The sequence below is a fragment of the Micromys minutus genome (genome assembly GCF_963924665.1).
Source record: "Micromys minutus genome assembly, chromosome: 2".
In the NCBI taxonomy this organism is placed as follows: domain Eukaryota; kingdom Metazoa; phylum Chordata; class Mammalia; order Rodentia; family Muridae; genus Micromys; species Micromys minutus.
This window is the reverse complement of record NC_137971.1, coordinates 104,324,627-104,342,648: the sequence shown is the minus strand read 5'-3', so window position 1 is coordinate 104,342,648 and position 18,022 is coordinate 104,324,627. Positions and strand designations below refer to the sequence as shown.

The 18,022-nt window shown below is 47.0% G+C and overlaps 1 protein-coding gene across 1 annotated transcript; it reads left to right on the top strand.

Annotated features, from left to right (window-relative positions):
- Positions 1 to 6,192: 6,192 nt before the first annotated feature.
- Positions 6,193 to 14,608, top strand: FZD4 (frizzled class receptor 4). Its single transcript, XM_080911293.1, has 2 exons — positions 6,193 to 6,766; positions 8,761 to 14,608. Exons 1-2 carry the CDS (start codon positions 6,488 to 6,490, stop codon positions 10,087 to 10,089), a joined length of 1,608 nt encoding a protein of 535 aa, XP_080767419.1. The 5' UTR covers positions 6,193 to 6,487; the 3' UTR covers positions 10,090 to 14,608.
- The last annotated feature ends 3,414 nt before the right edge of the window (positions 14,609 to 18,022 follow it).

The window sequence follows — 18,022 nt, the reverse complement described above, 5'->3', positions numbered from 1 at the left end:
ACTCCATGTGTGACATTGTCTATTGTTCCTGAAATCACCTAAAACCAGCCAGGGCTGCAATCAGGGAGAGAGGCTGGAAGCTGGGTGTGGCATTGTGAAATCCAGGGCAAAATGGAACTCAGAGTGGTTCACTGTTTAACCGCCACCAAGCTTTGTCAGCATGACTAGATGGGCTCGATTCTCAGCATTTGGAGGGACTTCAGATCCAGCTGCTGGTCCACGCTAACAGGTGTGGCAGCACATGAGTGACAGTATCTGAGCGCTCATGTCTTGTACTGACATTCAGAGCATCAGACAGCTGCTTATCCTTCACTTCCAATGTCAGGATCAGTTTTCCTAGGGCCACCGTTAATCTGGAATGATATCGGGAAGGAAACCCTTAGAATGCTGGCCAAGCCTTCGAGTCGAATAAACATAACTGGTAAGTGCTTGCTGTACAATCATGAGGGGCTAAGTTCGGATCCTGGTACCCATAAGAAAGCCTGGGGTGGCAAATCTGCAACCAAAGCACTGGCAAGGGATAGAAGAGAGGACCGATACAGGAACGTTCCAGGTCTTTCTGGCTAGCTAACCTAGCTTCAACACCACTCCAGGCTCACAGAGGGGTGTTGTCTCAAAGAAGGAGGAAGAGAAAGGAGGAGGGGGTAGGAAAAGAAGAAGAAGATAAAGAAAGAGAAAGTGGAGGAGGAGGGTGAAGAAAAGGAGGGAAAGGAGGAAGAGGAAGAAGAGAAAGAGGAAGACAAAGAAGGAGAAGGTAAAGGAGAAGGAGAAGAAGAAGGAGGAGGAAGAGGAGGAGGAGGAGGAAGAGGAGGAAGAGGAGGAGGAGGAGGAGGAGGAGGAGGAGGAGGAGGAGGAGGAGGAGAAGAAGAAGAAGAAGAAGAAGAAGAAGAAGAAGAAGAAGAAGAAGAAGAAGAAGAAGAAGAAGAAGAAGAAGAAGAAGAAGAAGAAGGAGGAGGAAGATTAAGAGCAATAGAGGAAGGCATCAGATGTCAACCTCTGGCCTTCACACACACACACACACACACACACACACACACACACACACACACATGTATACATGGGTGAGTGCACCAGCATACAAATATTTATACACAAGTGTTTGTGCATACATAACACACACACATAACACACACACACATACATATGCTTATGTTCACATGCACTCGTGCAAAATGACAAAGAATCTTCCAGTTCAGCTAAACTAACATAGTACCAAGCAATACAACTCCACTCTGTATCAATTCAGCATTCAAACACATGTCTTGTGGTCACACTTTGCTTTCAGATTAAGGTAATGGTAAAATGGCAAAGATGCTTCTACTTCACAGGACATAGCAGTCCCTCCTCTTCCCTTGACAGAGGATATGAAGTTCCTCTATCTTTTTACCAGTGCCTGTGTGCAATGGTGGCTAGGTGACCCTTTGCCTGTTATTTTTATTCCTATCCATTCTCACTGAGTCCAGCGAGGAAGATGAGTGTGCTTCTGAAACGACTATTTCACTGCTGTCCTTCCCTTGGTTTCTTGGAAACTTATCCATCCCTCAATACTAATTTCTCCTTCTTATTTTTCTATATGCTTACCAAGAAGTCATCCCCAATCTATGCCGTCTCAGCTTGAGAGCCTTGCTCTTTCCCGTGCTATGTGTAATTCTCAATGACTTCAGCTGGCAATGCTCAAATGGCTGATACACACTGATAAGACGATATTAGTTTGATTATTCATGAAGCAAATAAGCTTACCTGCACCTAATTTAAACCATGATTTCAGCCCAGGCAAATGTCTCATCTTAGAATGTTTAAGAATAGGCACAGTAAAATTTAAAAAATAAATGAGCTCAAAAGAAAGCTGGACACTGTCCATCGTTCCTGTGTTAGGAGAAGAACAGGACCTAAGCACATTTTGGTCCTTTGCTCTATCCACGCACATTCTTAAGTGACTTCTATGGATCAGTAAAGAACAGGTTCTTTCTCTGACAACAACAGAGTAAACAAGGCACACATCGCCTTATAATGCAGACAGAGTTGTGTGTGACAGTGGAAGTGGAAAGAATTAGGGGAGGCCAAGAAATCGCCGACCATAGAGGAATGTGCTTCTGTTTTGATCTCTTCTGTAACTGCCTCAAAGGTAGGGGCCATCGTGTAGAAGGCTACATACCTTGTCTGAGTACCCAGCTCAGATGATAACAACCTGTTGCAATATATGAGCTAGTACAGTGAAAATGAATACTGAGAGGAGATGAGCCTTTCGGGGCATACGCTACCTTTGCGTTAATTTGAGCCTCCCACAGACATATTGGCTGCCCATCTGTTTGATATATCATCAGCACTCATCAGAATTTCCAACGTTTCATCTCACACTTGATAAACGTATGGTAGACGGAACGGGGCTTGATTCTTTGACATATCTTTGGTGACAATTCTATGCAGGCTAGTGACAGAATGGACTCAGAAGGGACTTTGGCTCTGCCTTTAGTAGCAGTTACTTAGCCTTTAAGGACTTCCAATTGCTCGGCTTGGAGTGAGATCAATGTTCTCTTTCACCTGGCCCAGCATGCATGTTTTTGTTTTGTAATGAGTTTGGGTGTAAGTGTAGTGTCCAAGCGACCTGTAAGCTGATGGGAGGTGGCTTGGTGTCTCCCAAAATGAACTGAGAGCTTGGTGGCTTCATACTAAATTCCCAATAGGTACGCGTATTAATCCTAGTGAATTTCCTCCCAAACCAACGAGGGTAATAATGAATTGCTCTCGTGCATTTTCTATCAAGACAGCTCTTTGTGGCTTCTAAATGTTCTGTCTAGATTCAAAGACGCTGGTTTCTTCATGAGTGGTTGAAATGAGACTTTTCTTAGAAGCTGCTGAATATGGATTAGCTGGATTGTTTCTCAGGAAATAAAAAGCAAGCTCTAGGGTGACCACTTCAACATTTAATTGGGCTAGCAAAGAACTACAAATAAGAGGTTTTCCTCAGGAGGGAAAGCATGTTTACTGCACCCAGCCCCTTAGGTGGTAGATTTCTTTCTTTTTTTTTTTTTTTAACCTAACAGCTGGCCTCCAAATAGAGCTTTTAACTCAGGCCCCATTACACAAGTATATCAGTGCAGGAGTGTCAGGCTGAAATCCTAGCACGTCGCAGGAACTCGCTGCATCCCAGCCTCTCATTTGACTGCAAATACTGAGCCATCCCACTGCCCAGCCACCCACAGAAGTCATGTTTGTTGCAGCTCCTAAAAACTAGGAGGCTGGACCAAGGAAATTGCCTTGCACTTGGGACAAGTCACTAGAGGCTGGTGACCTGTACCTTAGGGTAAACGGGGGCTCTTTTCATGCAACTCTATCTTTTCCTAGCAGACAAGCTGTACCTGTCACCGGGCAATAGCCCTCTGCTTGAATCCCCCAGAGAAGTATTTTCTGTAACAAAGACAGGCACACTGTATTTGAAATCAGGCACAGTTACGCACCGTGTGAACAACTCCATGAGAAAGAGACCAAGGGGCCATTCAGACTTAGTTTCAAGTCCTGGTCTTTGTTTTCTCTCCACATTCAGACTGAAATGTGATTCCCCTGGCTTTCTTTTGCGGAAAATACCTGTGATGAGTTAGTTCCCTGGCTAGAAAGAAAAGCTGTTGACAGGAAAAGCCTCTGATGGAAAAGGGGCTTCTTCATGTGTCCTCAAAGGGGACAAGTTGCTTCAAACATGCTTAAGTAGTGATTCCAGGCCTGAGAGACGGGGTCAGGGTCCCCTAGGAAAGGTCATCCTTCATGGTAGAGTAGGTAGAATCCGGTGAGAATTGGGAACCAGAACATGGACACAGTGTTTAGCCTACAGCAAATGGGAAATTTACTTCTCCACTACATAGTAAGGCACCTTGGTCAGATTGTTTGGTCTTTCTAAAACTGCTTTCTCAGATGGTTCTGAGAACGGCACATTATCAGTATAAAGTCATGGAATGCTGGTGCAGAGTAGGGTTTCTTACGAAATGTTACTGATTTCATAATAGTGCCCCCTCAGCCGGCACCAATGATGCCCTGCCTATCTACTAGGTGCTCTGTGAGTGACAGGTCCATCATCCTCCTTGGTTTCAGGAAGTTCACTGTTTCATAAACCACGCACACACCCTGCTGTAGGCAAAGTGTTAGCTGTACCCCAAGCCCACCTTGTTACGTAGCTCACAGTCTTGCAGGTTATCTCTCTGGGTAGCTTTCCACACTCGGCGCCCCCCACCTCCAGTTTGCTCATGGTTCTCGGTGGTTACTGTGGCCAGTGCACTTGTTTTGTCTCCTATGTGATCCTTCAGAACGGGGGTCATGTATCAATTTAACCTATTCATCTCGTTTGTCCCTCTCAAACAATGAATAGACCACGGCTCTCTTTCTGATTATTTATGCATCTTTGGTACCCGGATACAGAGGACTCAGGCTGGTCCTGAAATCCCAGAACTCAATCTTGCCCTGCAACTTTAAAAGGCGGGGCTCCGAGTTGGTTGGTCCTACCATTGCTAACTGTTGCCTTGGGTTGGCTTCAGTTCCTCAGTCTACATTAAAGGACCCAAACATTCTTTACCAGATTATGACAATGACTTGAGATGATGCAGCTTTTATATGCCCAACAGTTCCAGGCACAGAGGCAAATACCCAAAATAGTTGATTCCATTCTTACCCTCAACCAGGTTCAGTCAATATAAGAAAACTAAAGATACAAAATTTGAGTGTGTGTATTCTTCCAATTTATACCTTACTCCAGCTGTGTGCCAGAGGATCACCTGAAATGGGAAGGCACAAAGAGCGTCAGAAAAACACAGGCAGGGGCTTAAGCAAACACTCTTGAAGGAGAAGGGAGGAATCCTTCCCTGATTATCAGTATCCTCAAAATTTAGCAGGAGACTGATCATCTACATTTCGAGATCTGCCCCAGATATAAACAAAAAGTGAGAGCGGAGTTACTGAGCCTTAGTCATCCATCACTGTGCTAGAGGGTGGGTACTGCAGGCATCACTTCATGCTCGGAGAACCGCTGTGTGACAGGGGAACACGGACGTCACGCACAAACTGGCCTACTGAGTGGCCAGTTGGAGGCTCCTATTAGGTTGACCAATCGTAACAAGTAGACAATTTAGGAAATCACGGGCTGAGAGTTCCACTGGCCAAATGGGAAGCAGAGAGAAGGTGGACCCAACACAAAGTCCTCTCTTTGTGGGTGAAAGGGAGAGAAGCTGGTGGGACACGGGTGGAAACATCTGCCCATCCCCAGAGCAAGAATGGGGACGAGAAGAGTGCAGGATGTAGGTAGGGGAAGGGGCGTCCCTGTGGTTGGTGCGCCGTCCTCGCTTCGGGTGCACAGGTCAAGCCTCTTCCCTCCCGCGCTCTCACCCTCACGACCTTATTTAGAAACCGTGTCCCCGAGACAGGAAGGGCGGCGGGCCGAGAAGCACGGAGCGTCCCGGCCTCATTTCCTTTCGAATCCCCCTGTGGAATTTCATTTCGTACGGTGAGGAAACCGGAGCGCGAGCCCGTCGGCGGCTCTGTTGCTCCGGGGCCCCTCCCCCACCCGGGCGGGGGCGGGCGCCAGCCCCACTGGCTAGAGGTGAAAATTTTTTGCGAACTCGCGCTGTACCAGGCACCAGCTCTAAGCCTTTCAGGCTTTATCGCTAATCCTCCCAAGTCACTTTACGGATGAGGAACCTGACGCTGAGAGGTTGGGCAATTTGCTCAAGGTCACACAGCGAGGATTTAAAGCCACAATCTGTGTACACCCCAAATACCGTGTTCTTTGTGTTCATTATTTTGCTTGATACAGAGGTGGCCACGGGGCCGGAGGTGACAGCTGTAAGAGGAAGGACGTGAAAGGGGTGTCGATGTGGGAGCACACGTCTCACCTGGAAGAGGAGAGCAGGTTGGCTGGGCAGGAGCCTCGGGGCTCCATCGACGCCTGGCCACAGCGTGCAATGGATCCGGGTGGGAGGACGCCAAGCGCCGGGAAGCCAAGCGGGGCGGGGCAGCTCTGGAGCGAGCCAGGGAGAGAGGATCAAGCCGCGGGCGGGGGCCTGACCCTTACAGCGGGAGAGCGGCCCCGCCCCTTCCCGCCCCCTCTGCCCAGGGGGGCCCGTCATTGGACAGTCGCGTTGTCCGTCCCGCCCCGCCCCCGCCCTGCGAACCTCCAGCGCCGCAGAGCGCTGGGGCGGTGAGAACAGCGCGGCGTAGTGTGCAGGCGGGCTTCGCCGAAAAGCCGGACTCGGCCGGCGCCGGGTTCTGGGATCGCCGCCTGCAGCCATGACCCTAGCAGCCCATCCCTCGGCCCCGACTCCGGACGTCTGATATCCCGCACAGTCTCGTACAGCAGCTGGAGAGGCGGCCGCTGCCCGCTCGTCGCCCTTGGCGCCTTACGGCTTTCCCCATCCGGAGCTGGGAGCTGCGCGGCCACCGGCGCCCCTGTGCAAACTGGGGGTGTCTGCTAGAGCAGCCTCCGCCGCTGCTGCCCGCGGCTCTGGCCATGGCTTGGCGGGGCACAGGGCCGAGAGTCCGGGGGACGCCTGGAGGCGTCAGGCTGGGGCTGCTGCTGCAGTTGCTCCTGCTCCTGCGGCCGGCCCTGGGGTTCGGGGACGAGGAGGAGAGGCGCTGCGACCCCATCCGCATCGCCATGTGCCAGAACCTCGGCTACAACGTGACCAAGATGCCCAACTTAGTGGGACACGAGCTGCAGACAGACGCCGAGCTGCAGCTGACAACTTTCACGCCACTCATCCAGTACGGCTGCTCCAGCCAGCTGCAGGTGGGCGCCCCTACCCCCATCCCTGGAGGACTCGGTAGACAGAAACTCCCAAACTCCTTCCTTGGAATCCCTGACAGATGGAGCCCCCTGCTCCCTTCCTAACTTGAGGGTACAACTCCTGGAAAAGTGATTTGTAACCCGCACCCCACCCCCCACTTTTCTGTCCTTCTTGGAGTCTGAAAGCCAAAACGTTGTGTAAGTCATCTGGCCGGCGAAAGAACCTATTCTTACACCCCGCCCTTCCGTTTTTCTCCCCTGCCCATGTCTGGCCAAGCCCCTAACCCCAGTGGAGTTGAGGGTTATCTTTGCCAAGGATTCCGGCAGCCGCTGCTTGGTGGGCGAGTCCTGGCAGGGCAACCGGTTGCACCTAAAACTTGGAAGGAGTGATAAGGAGACAGAACTTCGCCTTAGCAGGTCGCTCCTCGACCTCCTTTCTGCCTGTATTTTTGGGTGTAGGTTACCAAATAAAACATCACCGCCTGTTTTCTGCAGAATGCTCCGCCATCCTGCACTTTTAGAGGTCATACAGGAAAGAGTGGTTAGGTTGGCCCGAGTTCTTTCTCGTCCTTAGCGTTGGAGGCAGGTTTAGTGTTTGGAGGGACTGAAAAAGCTCCAGGAAGGTAGTTTGCGTATTTGAAGAACTTTTTTTTCCCCCTTTCTTTTTTCTTTTTCTTTTTCTTGGCAGTCATTAAAATGTTAAAAGGTAGATAATGTGTAACGACAATAGAAACTCTTCCTACAATAATAATAATAAGTGAAAAGTAATTTGCATATACAGCATAAATGTTATAATTTTTCTTACACAGCCAACTCAGTGAAAAGTGGATTGGAATGAAGTTTTTTAAAAAAAACTTAAAACTTAGCACTAGTCATGTTTTGGCTGGTGAGACTGAATGGCTTTGTCCAGGTTGAAACCTCAAGAAATCTATAGTTCTGGCTGTATCGAGATAAGAAACAGACAGTGTATTTACAGGCTCGGGTTCTTACATAGGTAATTGTAAAAGCTGACTTGTGGTTTGGGGAAGATGGCTGGGATTAGACCTGTTGCTGGTGAAATATCCCCGTGGAAGTTTCAGGATTTCCACACCAGGCTACAAACGCTTAAGAAATGATTCTCTTGCTCTCAGTTTGGAAACAGCACACAGTTGACATCAGTGGCAATTTTGTTGGAGAAACAACGTTTGCAGGGATATATATTTTTAATTACATGTAGCCTGGGGAGGCAGCCAAGCTGTTTTGAAAGACAAGACTGGATCCCTTTACATGCTGGGAAATAGTTACTTGTAATGCTAGACTTCATAGACAACATCTGTAAGGAGCCAGGGAGACTGTTTATCAATGCTGGAGGAATTGAGGACAGCAACTGGACTCTCCCCTGCTGCTGTTGCAACTTCAGGGACTTAACATTTATACCTTCCTATTGTGTTTCATTATTAATCATTGAAAAATTGCTAGCCAAACAAATCCCTGGAGACCAAAGACCCCCACCCACCCATAATTCCTCCTTGGGTCTACGAGTCTCAAATGAGTGACGTTTCTGTTAAAATTCAGGATTGACTCTTTAACCCTAAAATGTCAGCTAGAGGAAAACAGACTGGCAGCAGGGTCTGTATTTCACAGTAACAGAGAGAGGAAGGTGAAGTCAAGAACCCACCACCTAAGTGGCGGCTGGAAGGAGAGAGATATTGGAAGTCACTCTTTAAAAGTTGATTTCTGCAAGGGTTGCGTGAAAAAAAAGACTGTAATTCTTCAGACACGTTTTTGCTCTTTCCTACTGTATGCTCCTGTGCAGAGCGGCACTAAAACCCAACTGAGGAAACTGTAAAAGCGATAGGTTTTTAGGGAGCAGCACTTGAGGTCTGAGTAAACAGGCATATTCCCAGTAGGCTGGCTTAAAAGTGCATCCGCACACTGCCTGGAAGCACTCACTCAGCTCTGTGCGCTTGCTCAAATCCTACTCATTGTTTTCTTTGTTCCTGTCGCTACTTTTCCAGTTCTTCCTTTGTTCGGTTTATGTGCCCATGTGCACCGAGAAGATCAACATCCCCATCGGCCCGTGCGGTGGCATGTGCCTTTCAGTCAAGAGACGATGTGAACCGGTCCTGAAGGAATTTGGCTTTGCCTGGCCAGACAGCCTGAACTGCAGCAAGTTCCCACCCCAGAATGACCACAACCACATGTGTATGGAAGGACCAGGTGATGAGGAGGTCCCCTTGCCTCACAAGACTCCCATCCAGCCAGGGGAAGAGTGCCAGTCGGTGGGGAGCCATTCTGATCAGTACATCTGGGTGAAAAGGAGCCTGACCTGTGTGCTCAAGTGTGGCTACGATGCCGGCTTACATAGCCGGTCAGCTAAGGAGTTCACGGATGTTTGGATGGCCGTGTGGGCCAGTCTCTGCTTTATCTCAACCACCTTCACTGTGCTGACTTTCCTGATCGATTCCTCCAGGTTTTCTTACCCCGAGCGCCCCATCATATTTCTCAGTATGTGCTATAATATTTATAGCATTGCTTATATTGTTCGGCTGACTGTAGGCCGGGAAAGGATATCCTGTGATTTTGAAGAGGCGGCAGAACCCGTTCTCATCCAAGAAGGACTTAAGAACACAGGATGTGCAATAATTTTCTTGCTGATGTACTTTTTTGGAATGGCCAGCTCCATTTGGTGGGTTATCCTGACGCTCACTTGGTTTTTGGCAGCCGGACTCAAGTGGGGTCATGAAGCCATTGAAATGCACAGCTCTTATTTCCACATTGCGGCCTGGGCCATTCCCGCAGTGAAGACCATTGTCATCTTGATCATGAGGCTAGTGGATGCCGACGAACTGACGGGCCTGTGCTATGTCGGGAACCAAAATCTAGACGCCCTCACTGGCTTTGTGGTGGCACCTCTCTTTACATATTTGGTGATTGGAACTCTGTTCATCGCAGCAGGTTTGGTGGCCTTGTTCAAAATTCGGTCAAATCTTCAAAAGGATGGGACAAAGACAGACAAGTTGGAAAGGCTCATGGTGAAGATCGGGGTCTTCTCAGTACTGTACACAGTCCCTGCAACCTGTGTGATCGCCTGTTATTTCTATGAAATCTCAAACTGGGCACTCTTCCGGTATTCTGCAGATGACTCAAACATGGCCGTCGAAATGTTGAAAATTTTTATGTCTTTGCTCGTGGGCATCACTTCAGGCATGTGGATATGGTCTGCCAAAACTCTTCACACGTGGCAAAAATGTTCTAACCGATTGGTGAATTCTGGGAAGGTAAAGAGAGAAAAGAGGGGCAATGGTTGGGTCAAGCCGGGGAAAGGCAACGAAACTGTGGTATGAAGCTAGGCGGCTTCCACTTTCCTCATTTTGAAGGAAATGATGCAGTGATCAGTTTGAACAAACTAGAGACACGTCAGCAACCCCCATCCCCCATGTCAGCCCATCACCCTTACTGAACTCAGCATCAGAAGACCAATGATTTCGCTGCAGACTTTGGAATGGTCCAAAATGGAAAAGCCAGTTAGTGGCTTTCAAAGCTGTGAAAAATCGAAGTGTCGATCACTTTAGCAGGTCACAGCTTGTAGTCCGTGGAGGTCTGGCTTAGATTCCTGAAGTCCGGGGTGATGGTGTTTGCTCTCCTACTGGGTGGGATTTCAGCTGTGAGTTAATAGCATTCGAGGAGAAAGATTAATTTTTAAAACCCTTACATTTTAAATAGTAACTAGGTCTTGCAGATAGCAAAGAGATCTATAAACACTGGCAATGCTGGGTTGGGAGACGTGTTACAGAGTTTTATAGTTTGGCTGGCCTAACATAAACATCTTCTGGCCTACACTGTCTGCTGTTTAGAACTTTGGAGCGCACTCCCAAGAGGTGGTGTCAAAATCCTTCAGTGCCTTTGTCGTAAAACAAAATTGTTTGAGCAAACAAAAGTACTGTACTAACACACGTAAGGTATCCAATGCATTTTTGTCTGTTCTTAAATTTCAACATCCTTGATTCTAGGCAACCCCTGTTTTCTTCACTTTTACACTAATGACTCAAAAAAAGTTATTTTTATAGGAATTTTTTTTTTTTTTTGCACTGCAGCATGCCTAATGAGAGGAAAAGGAAAGGTGATTCATTTTCTGGCAATCACTTAATTCAGAGGAAAACGAGATATACTAAGTTGACTTACCTTACCGACCCCAGAGACCTATTGCATTAAGCAATGTTAAGCAACTGGGACTTAAAGTATTTTAGTTCGTATGATTGCATCTAGGCAGACGCCAGTCTGGAAGAACTGAAATGTTAAATTTCTTGGCAACTTTGCATTCACACAGATTAACTGTGTAATTTGTGTGTGTCAGTTACAATTAAAAGCACATTCTTGGACCATGACATCATATACTCAACTGACTTTAAAACTGTGGTCAACTTGCGTTCTCAGTGTGATAGTGCCTTCCCCACCGTGGCCGAAGAATGTTATCGGGCTTTGGTCTACTTGCCACAATGGAGACTTATTCAACTTTGCAAAGGCGACTAAGGACAGCAGATCCAAATACTTGGTGCATAATTGTTCCTTAGTAATGGGCAAAGGCTCCTTATAAGATTTCATTGGAGGCAGTGTGGCCTGGAGTATTTATATGATGCCTAATGAACGTCCAGAATGCCAGCCAGAAGCCGGATTGGTTAGCGAGGGGTATGGTGTAGAGCAAATGAAATGAGCTGCAGCGTCTAACAGCACGGTCCTTAATTGCCTTTGCTGGGGTGTCCAAAGCCTTTAAAATGTGTCCTTTAAGTCCCTCATGAGGGGGTACCCGCTAGCAACCTATCAAAAGTTGAAGCTCTTTTAAAATGGTGACTGGCCTTTTTCTTAACCTGCCTTAGGGCTTTTAATCACCAGCTTTCTGGGACAAAACATTGTCCATGTCACAGGTTGTTCCCCTTGTATTTCATGCCTGTCTGCTTCAGCAGCTGCGGTGATTTATTGGTTTATGTTTTTAGTAAGAGAGTTCTTAATGTTTTGTCCAATCATACTTTTCACAGAGAAACATTTCACAAACTCCAGTTATTTAAAATTTAAAAATCTCTCTCTCTCTCTCTCTCTCTCTCTCTCTCTCTCTCTCTCTGAGCTTTGTCTCAGACTTTACATCTTTTTCCCCACACCCTTTGCTTTTGCAAGTTCTGTAGATGTCTGATATCAAGATGCATTTAAGGCCCATTGTGTGTTTGGAAAAGAGTCTTGGGGCTTGTGAAATGGAGAGCTCGGTAGACCCGGGTGGGCCCTGGTGATAGACCCGGGTGGGCCCCGGTGATTTTCAGTCTGAGTACCTCGACTGGACTAGGGCATAAGGCTCCAGGACCATGAGAATAGATCCATGGAAGGGCCAATTGAACTCCTGAATGAGCTGCTTTTCACAGGCAAACTGGACATGCCTACACTGCTTGCACACAATTCCCATAGCTGTCCAGGGCCCTGGAGTGTGCACCCAAGGGCAGAGCCTGCCCTTACTCACGCTCCGCTTTGGTGTCTTGGGAGTTGTGCAGTGACTCTGGCACAGGAAAGGGATAAAGAGCGAGGCAGTAGCTGACTAGCTTTGCTGTGCAGACTTTGTGATGCAATTCTCTTTGTAATGCTTCAGTGACTGTAGGACCAAGACTGTACCCTCCATAGAGTGTGATATATATAATAACCATGACAACAGCAGCCCTCTGGGTGAAACCGACCACCTGTATTCTGAAATCTAGAGCTAGTGTACTGACAATTTTTCTATCTTCTGAGGTAGTTTGCCTTTTCTGGGGGAAGTTATGTTTGAGCAAATGGACCTGGCAGTTCAGACTGGTTTGACAGTCTTAACAACACCACAGAGTTGTCCGGTCTTCCCTTCCCTATGGCGGGCTGGGGAGAATGACTCCACTTTCCAGGAAACGAACTTGGTGGCTGAGGAGTCCCTTACCAATGCCCAAGAAGAATCTGTATCTCTTCTTAGCATCATTCCCACAAATCTCTTCCTAGGTCTCTCTTCCTTTCCCATAATTCCTTCTAAATTAATGACAGAAAGCACCAGCTTTGGTTCATGACAATCTTCATATAAACTCCCTAGGCCCCAAGAACTGGCTCCAGCATCTAACCATGGCTTTGGACATAGGAGGGTCAGGGTTTGGATTGTCCCGTGGGACTTACACAGGCATATTCAAGAACAGCAGCAGGCTGAGGGGGAAGTGAGCTTTGCTTTCCTTCCTCTGAGATCTGGAATTAGTACATGTGATTGCAACTTTCAAGAAAAGGCCTCAGTTCCAGATATTCTCCAACATAACTAAGGCCACCACTGCCCAACCTCCTGCGTGATAAACGCCTTGGTCCCATGGGCAGAGGGACACTGTGTAGGGTAGAAATGGCCAGAGTCACCTGGCTGAGCTACTCAGCCGATCATATCTTTCAGCCTTTATGGTGACCCATTTCCTGGTTGCTGAACTGGCTTCTGAGCTGGCGAGTTGCCCAGAGGCCTGAACCAAGGGACAGGTGACACTATTTCCTGCGAGTCCCTTTCTGTCATTGCCTCACTTGTACCCAAACGCTCGTGTCCCCAAAGCCCAAACTAGAGACGTCTCAATCAGATTCTGGTCTGGGTTCTGTTTAACAAATACTTCCAGCTCTGTACGCACTTCGATCACAGAAGTTAGTGTCTTTGGTACTGAGTGCAAAGCTGGGTCATGGGACACTGAGATGAAGCGAGAGTGGCTATCCCTGCCAGTCATGATGAGCCCCAGCCTTGAGCAATGCTCTTTGTCTTGTTGTGTTTGACTTCAGAGTCCCTGTCTGAATTTGCGGTATGTCTGTCAAAGAACCCAGGTTATCATTTTTCCTCCATGCCTGGGACAAAGAACTTGGAGCTCCCGAGGGAGCATTTTGCTCCTACAAATGATGAGATACGGAAGCCCAGGTAATAGATCTGGTTCCATGGCTCCTGGATAGAGTGCTCTGTTCCTGCCATGTGCTCTGTGCTATAATGACTCAGTACCAAGAGGAAGTATATCACCCTCCCGCCCCACCGCCCCACCACGACATGTTTCTTCCCCTAAAAATCGCATCTCTCCTCGCGTCGTCACTTGTCTTGGTCTGTCATTTGCTGTGCTCCCCGTCTTTGCTCACTTCCTACTAGTCACCCAAGCAGCTGGTGATGCGTCTGTTTGGAATCCCAAATGAGCCACATCCTCAGAGCACTTGTGCCTGCCGGATCTCCCCGAATGTTTGGCTAATGATCAGTGTCATCCCAGAAAGCTGAAACAGGGTGACAGCCCCTCTGTCTCCCTTCCCAGGTAGTACACATTTCAAAATCCCGAGAGCTTAACAGGCTGAGGCCTTCACTTGACTGTGGCTGTGGGGAGACATAAGTTGTTTCTAGAGCTTCCGTAATGGACATCCAGACACTTCTGAGTTTCTTCTACCTCACAGAGATGGCGTGAGATTATAGAAGGCCTCAGGATGAGGCCCCTTGGCTCTTCATAAGAAAGGTGAACTAAAATAATAATCCCAGTCTGCAAGAAGAGAAAATACAGTTAGAACTGTTTTGTGCAGCAGTTTACCTAGTTGTTCTCGGCCTTTTTCCTGGATCCTCATGCTTCTGAGTAGCTCCAGGAACCTGAAGGCAACCTGGGGCCATTCAGATGCCTGATGTCGAGGTACCAGGCAAACCCTGCTGTGTATGCCCTGAATAGATTGCAGAATTTTCAAGGAAATAGATCCCTGTTTTTAAGGCTGTACAAAAGTGTGTCTGCTTTGATGTCTGTACTGTAAATTTCTAATTTATCACTGTATTAAAAAAACTTGCTATTTAATTTTTGTATTAAAGAAAAATAAAGTTTTGTTTATTAACGGGTGTGTGATTTGGTGTTTTTGAAGGTATATGACTGTCCCTGAGAAGCATACATGCCCAGCACCAAGAAAGGGAAGGATCAGTTTGTTTGGCAAATGGAGAAAGGCTCTTTGGCTCATGCTAATTTTTTCCTTGTGGGATTTCTCCTGGGTCATCAAACCCCCACAATCTAAGGTCAGTGAAAGCAACTTGATGCTTTGGACACAGCTATAGTTCTCAAGCTCTTACCTCAGTGATACCTTCCCTCTCTTGGTATTTCCAAGAGTGGTCATCTTTCCTTTTGAAGTGTAAGAACAGATTTCTTACAGCTACTGGAGCGCCAAATCTCTTACCCAATGGTTCTGTTTTTTGCATATCTCATCCTTCTGGGAAGGGAGGGATTCATTTTGGGCTAATTTTCTAAGCTGTGTGGTCTCTTGTCTCTGTATCCAGAAAAGTCTTTGGACTAGGCAGCTATGTGAGCGTTGGAGAGGAGATGTAGCTCAGTAGTACAATGCTTGCCCTGAACATGTGAGACTCTGGGCTTGATGCCCAACATTGCAAAACAAGAGAAAACCAGCAAGACACTGTCATCATATCCAGTAATATAGACCACACAGAGAACAGGACAGCTGCTAATGTCACCGTTGCTTAAAGTGCTTGTCACCTTTTAGCTGCATTTGAGTACCATCCTTCTTGGGGACGAATAAAAAGTTCTGCAAAAGCCTTTGTAACACTCTCCTGATCTGCAAATCTCCTATAACTTTATCTCAAACCCAGATGAAGGGAGGCATGTAATTTGAATTCTCTTCCCTGTAAGTCAGGCCGTACTTCTCATTCTATTACACACTTATTAAGTAGTTAGGAAGTTAAGGGAAAGTCAACACAATCTGGAAGGAGTTCATACTAATCCCTTGCACTGGTAGAAACACTTTCTAATAGAAAATACTGTGTATGACTTTTATTTTTGAGGTGTTCTGAAGTAAATAGGACAAGTGTTGCTTGCAGAGACAGAAACCAAGTCTTCTAGAGGGCAAGAGTAATTTAGTGGGGCAGACAGATGACCAGAGGGTCTCTTGTCCAAGACTTAGGATTTTATTTTTCTTCTACCTGGGAATTTGTCTCACTTTATATACCTGTGGTTAACAGTGTGTTTCCTCAAAAGATGTGTTGAAGTCCTAATCCTGGATACCTGTGCATATCACCCTGTTTGGAAAGGGGGTCTTGATGCAATTAAATAAGAAGCTCATATTACATTGGAAGTGCATCTCACTCCCATAACCACTGTCTGTGAAGTAGAGATACACTTAGGCACAGGCAGAGGAAAATGCCTCATACTTAAAGAGTTTGAAGTTCTGTAGCTATAGGTCAAGAAAGAAACATTAAAATTTTCTAGAGCCTCTCTGAAGCAAGAAGGAAAAAGTCATGAAGCTTCCAGAAGCTTCCAACAGGAATCACTGATTTGAGGTTTCTAGTACCCAAAAATTGTATGAAAATAAAATTCTGTTAGTTTTTATTTGCTAGTAGAGACCACTTGCTATGGAGACCTTGGGGAACTGAACAGACTCCATCTTTTGATTTCATTAATGCACAAGGTTCATGGAGACTATGTGAAGACGGGCAGACATCCTTCTCCTACCTGTGAGCTTCTGTTTCTTAGGGATTAAAAAAAGCATAATCACCACAGTAAATCGTTTTATCCACAAACTGGCCACCTCTAGAGGAAACTCCATGATCCTTGACACTCAGATGGATTTAAAAAGAACTTGGCCAATCTCCCAGCTACCTATCCCCAGTGGGAAATCTGTGCATGGGGCCAAGACCCTCACTGGAATGCAGACTGAGGGTTTCCAGCATTTCTGTGCTGAGAACTGAGTTTTCCCTTTCCCATTTTTAGCCTTCACATGTGATCATAATTTTAAAGTCGAGCTGACTCTTGACCAAAGAGGTCAGCCTCGGCCTCCTGTTTTTGGAGGTTCTGTGCACAGAAACAAATGACACCGAGAGACGGGCTCAAGCTTTTTAGCTTTTCTTCTCAAAGCACCAGACTTGGTAAAATTGGGAGGATCGAGCCAGTGCTCAGATGTGTTGCCTTGCAGAGATTTAGTCCAAAGTGCTGCAAAATGGACCTTGCCTTTGCCTAGATTCCTAGAGAGCCCTGCTCTCTTCCTTCAGGTTCTTTCGTCCGGAGGTTCTAAGATCCATGGCTGATGGACCAACAGCCTGTCATGGCAAAGGATTCTGCCCTACATTCCCACAACGGGAAGAGACATTACCGAGTGAATTACATTTCATTGCCTATCAGTTGCTTGAGTTCTGATCAATCAGCCTCCCACCAAGAATCCTGTCCTCACTGGGAGGGAGATTTAATTACTTCTCCTGGGGACTCCTAGTTTGGGGGTGGGGGTAAAGAAAGAAGGAAATGGCAATAAAATGAAGACATCAAAACTTTTGCCACAGTGCCTAAGCACGGCAGCTACCTACAAACTGAGCATAAGACTCAAAAGAGAGCAAATCGTTAACTTTACAAAGATAATAACAGAGACAGGAGCCAGGGCTTCTGGGAGGAGTGGGGTTTTCATGGGCTATGGGATGATTAAAAGGAGTGGGGTCAGACTACAGGACCCTTGAAGGTGCACTTTTCTGGAAGCCACCGCTGACAACAAGCAGTCTCTCTGGACCAGGTGTCATTCCCAGTCTAGTCTCCTGTAGGGATCTCTGCTAGATGGGAGGGGGAGGAACAGCAGGGAAGGCTGTTGGCCTCTGGTGTTTGCTAATCCTGGCAGATTAAGTTTCTTTTTCCAAAGGTTAACTTCCTGGAACCATTTCTGTTCCTGACCCTACCAAGGTTGCAGTCTCTCTGAACAACCAGGTTAAGGCAGGTTAGGGAACATGTATGAGATTCCGACTCCTTCACATCCAACCCTGTTTTCACCCAAGAATGTACTTAATCTTGTGACCAGGCTGCTTTCCTAATGAGAGATTAAAAGATTGAGTAGCTGAATTTCCTGAAAGGCCTGAGGATTGCATCATTCCATTTGCTGGGTTGTAAGTAGCCAGGGTATGAGCCATGTGATGGAGTGATAAGTCACAGAAAGCGGACCTTGCTCTGTGATTTCCCTCGCAGCTGCATGCCTGTGTGCATGTATGTGTTCATGGGTGTGTTTTCTCCTTGTCTGGAGTGCCTGCCTGTTCTGTCTTTTCAACTGGCTTCTGTGTGTTCTGTCTTCCTGTCCTGGGAAGATGCCCTTGGTCTTCTAGCTTGCCACTTCCCAGCCGCTGTTCATTCTCATCATGTCAGACTTGGTCTTTGTTTTGAAGTCTGGGAACCTTCCTGTATCATCTAAAATGCTCTGTACATGGGTCCATCTACTCACCAGGTCAGGTCCCTGGCAATCTTTGAGCACCCAGCAGGGTTTCTCCATGTGCTTCTG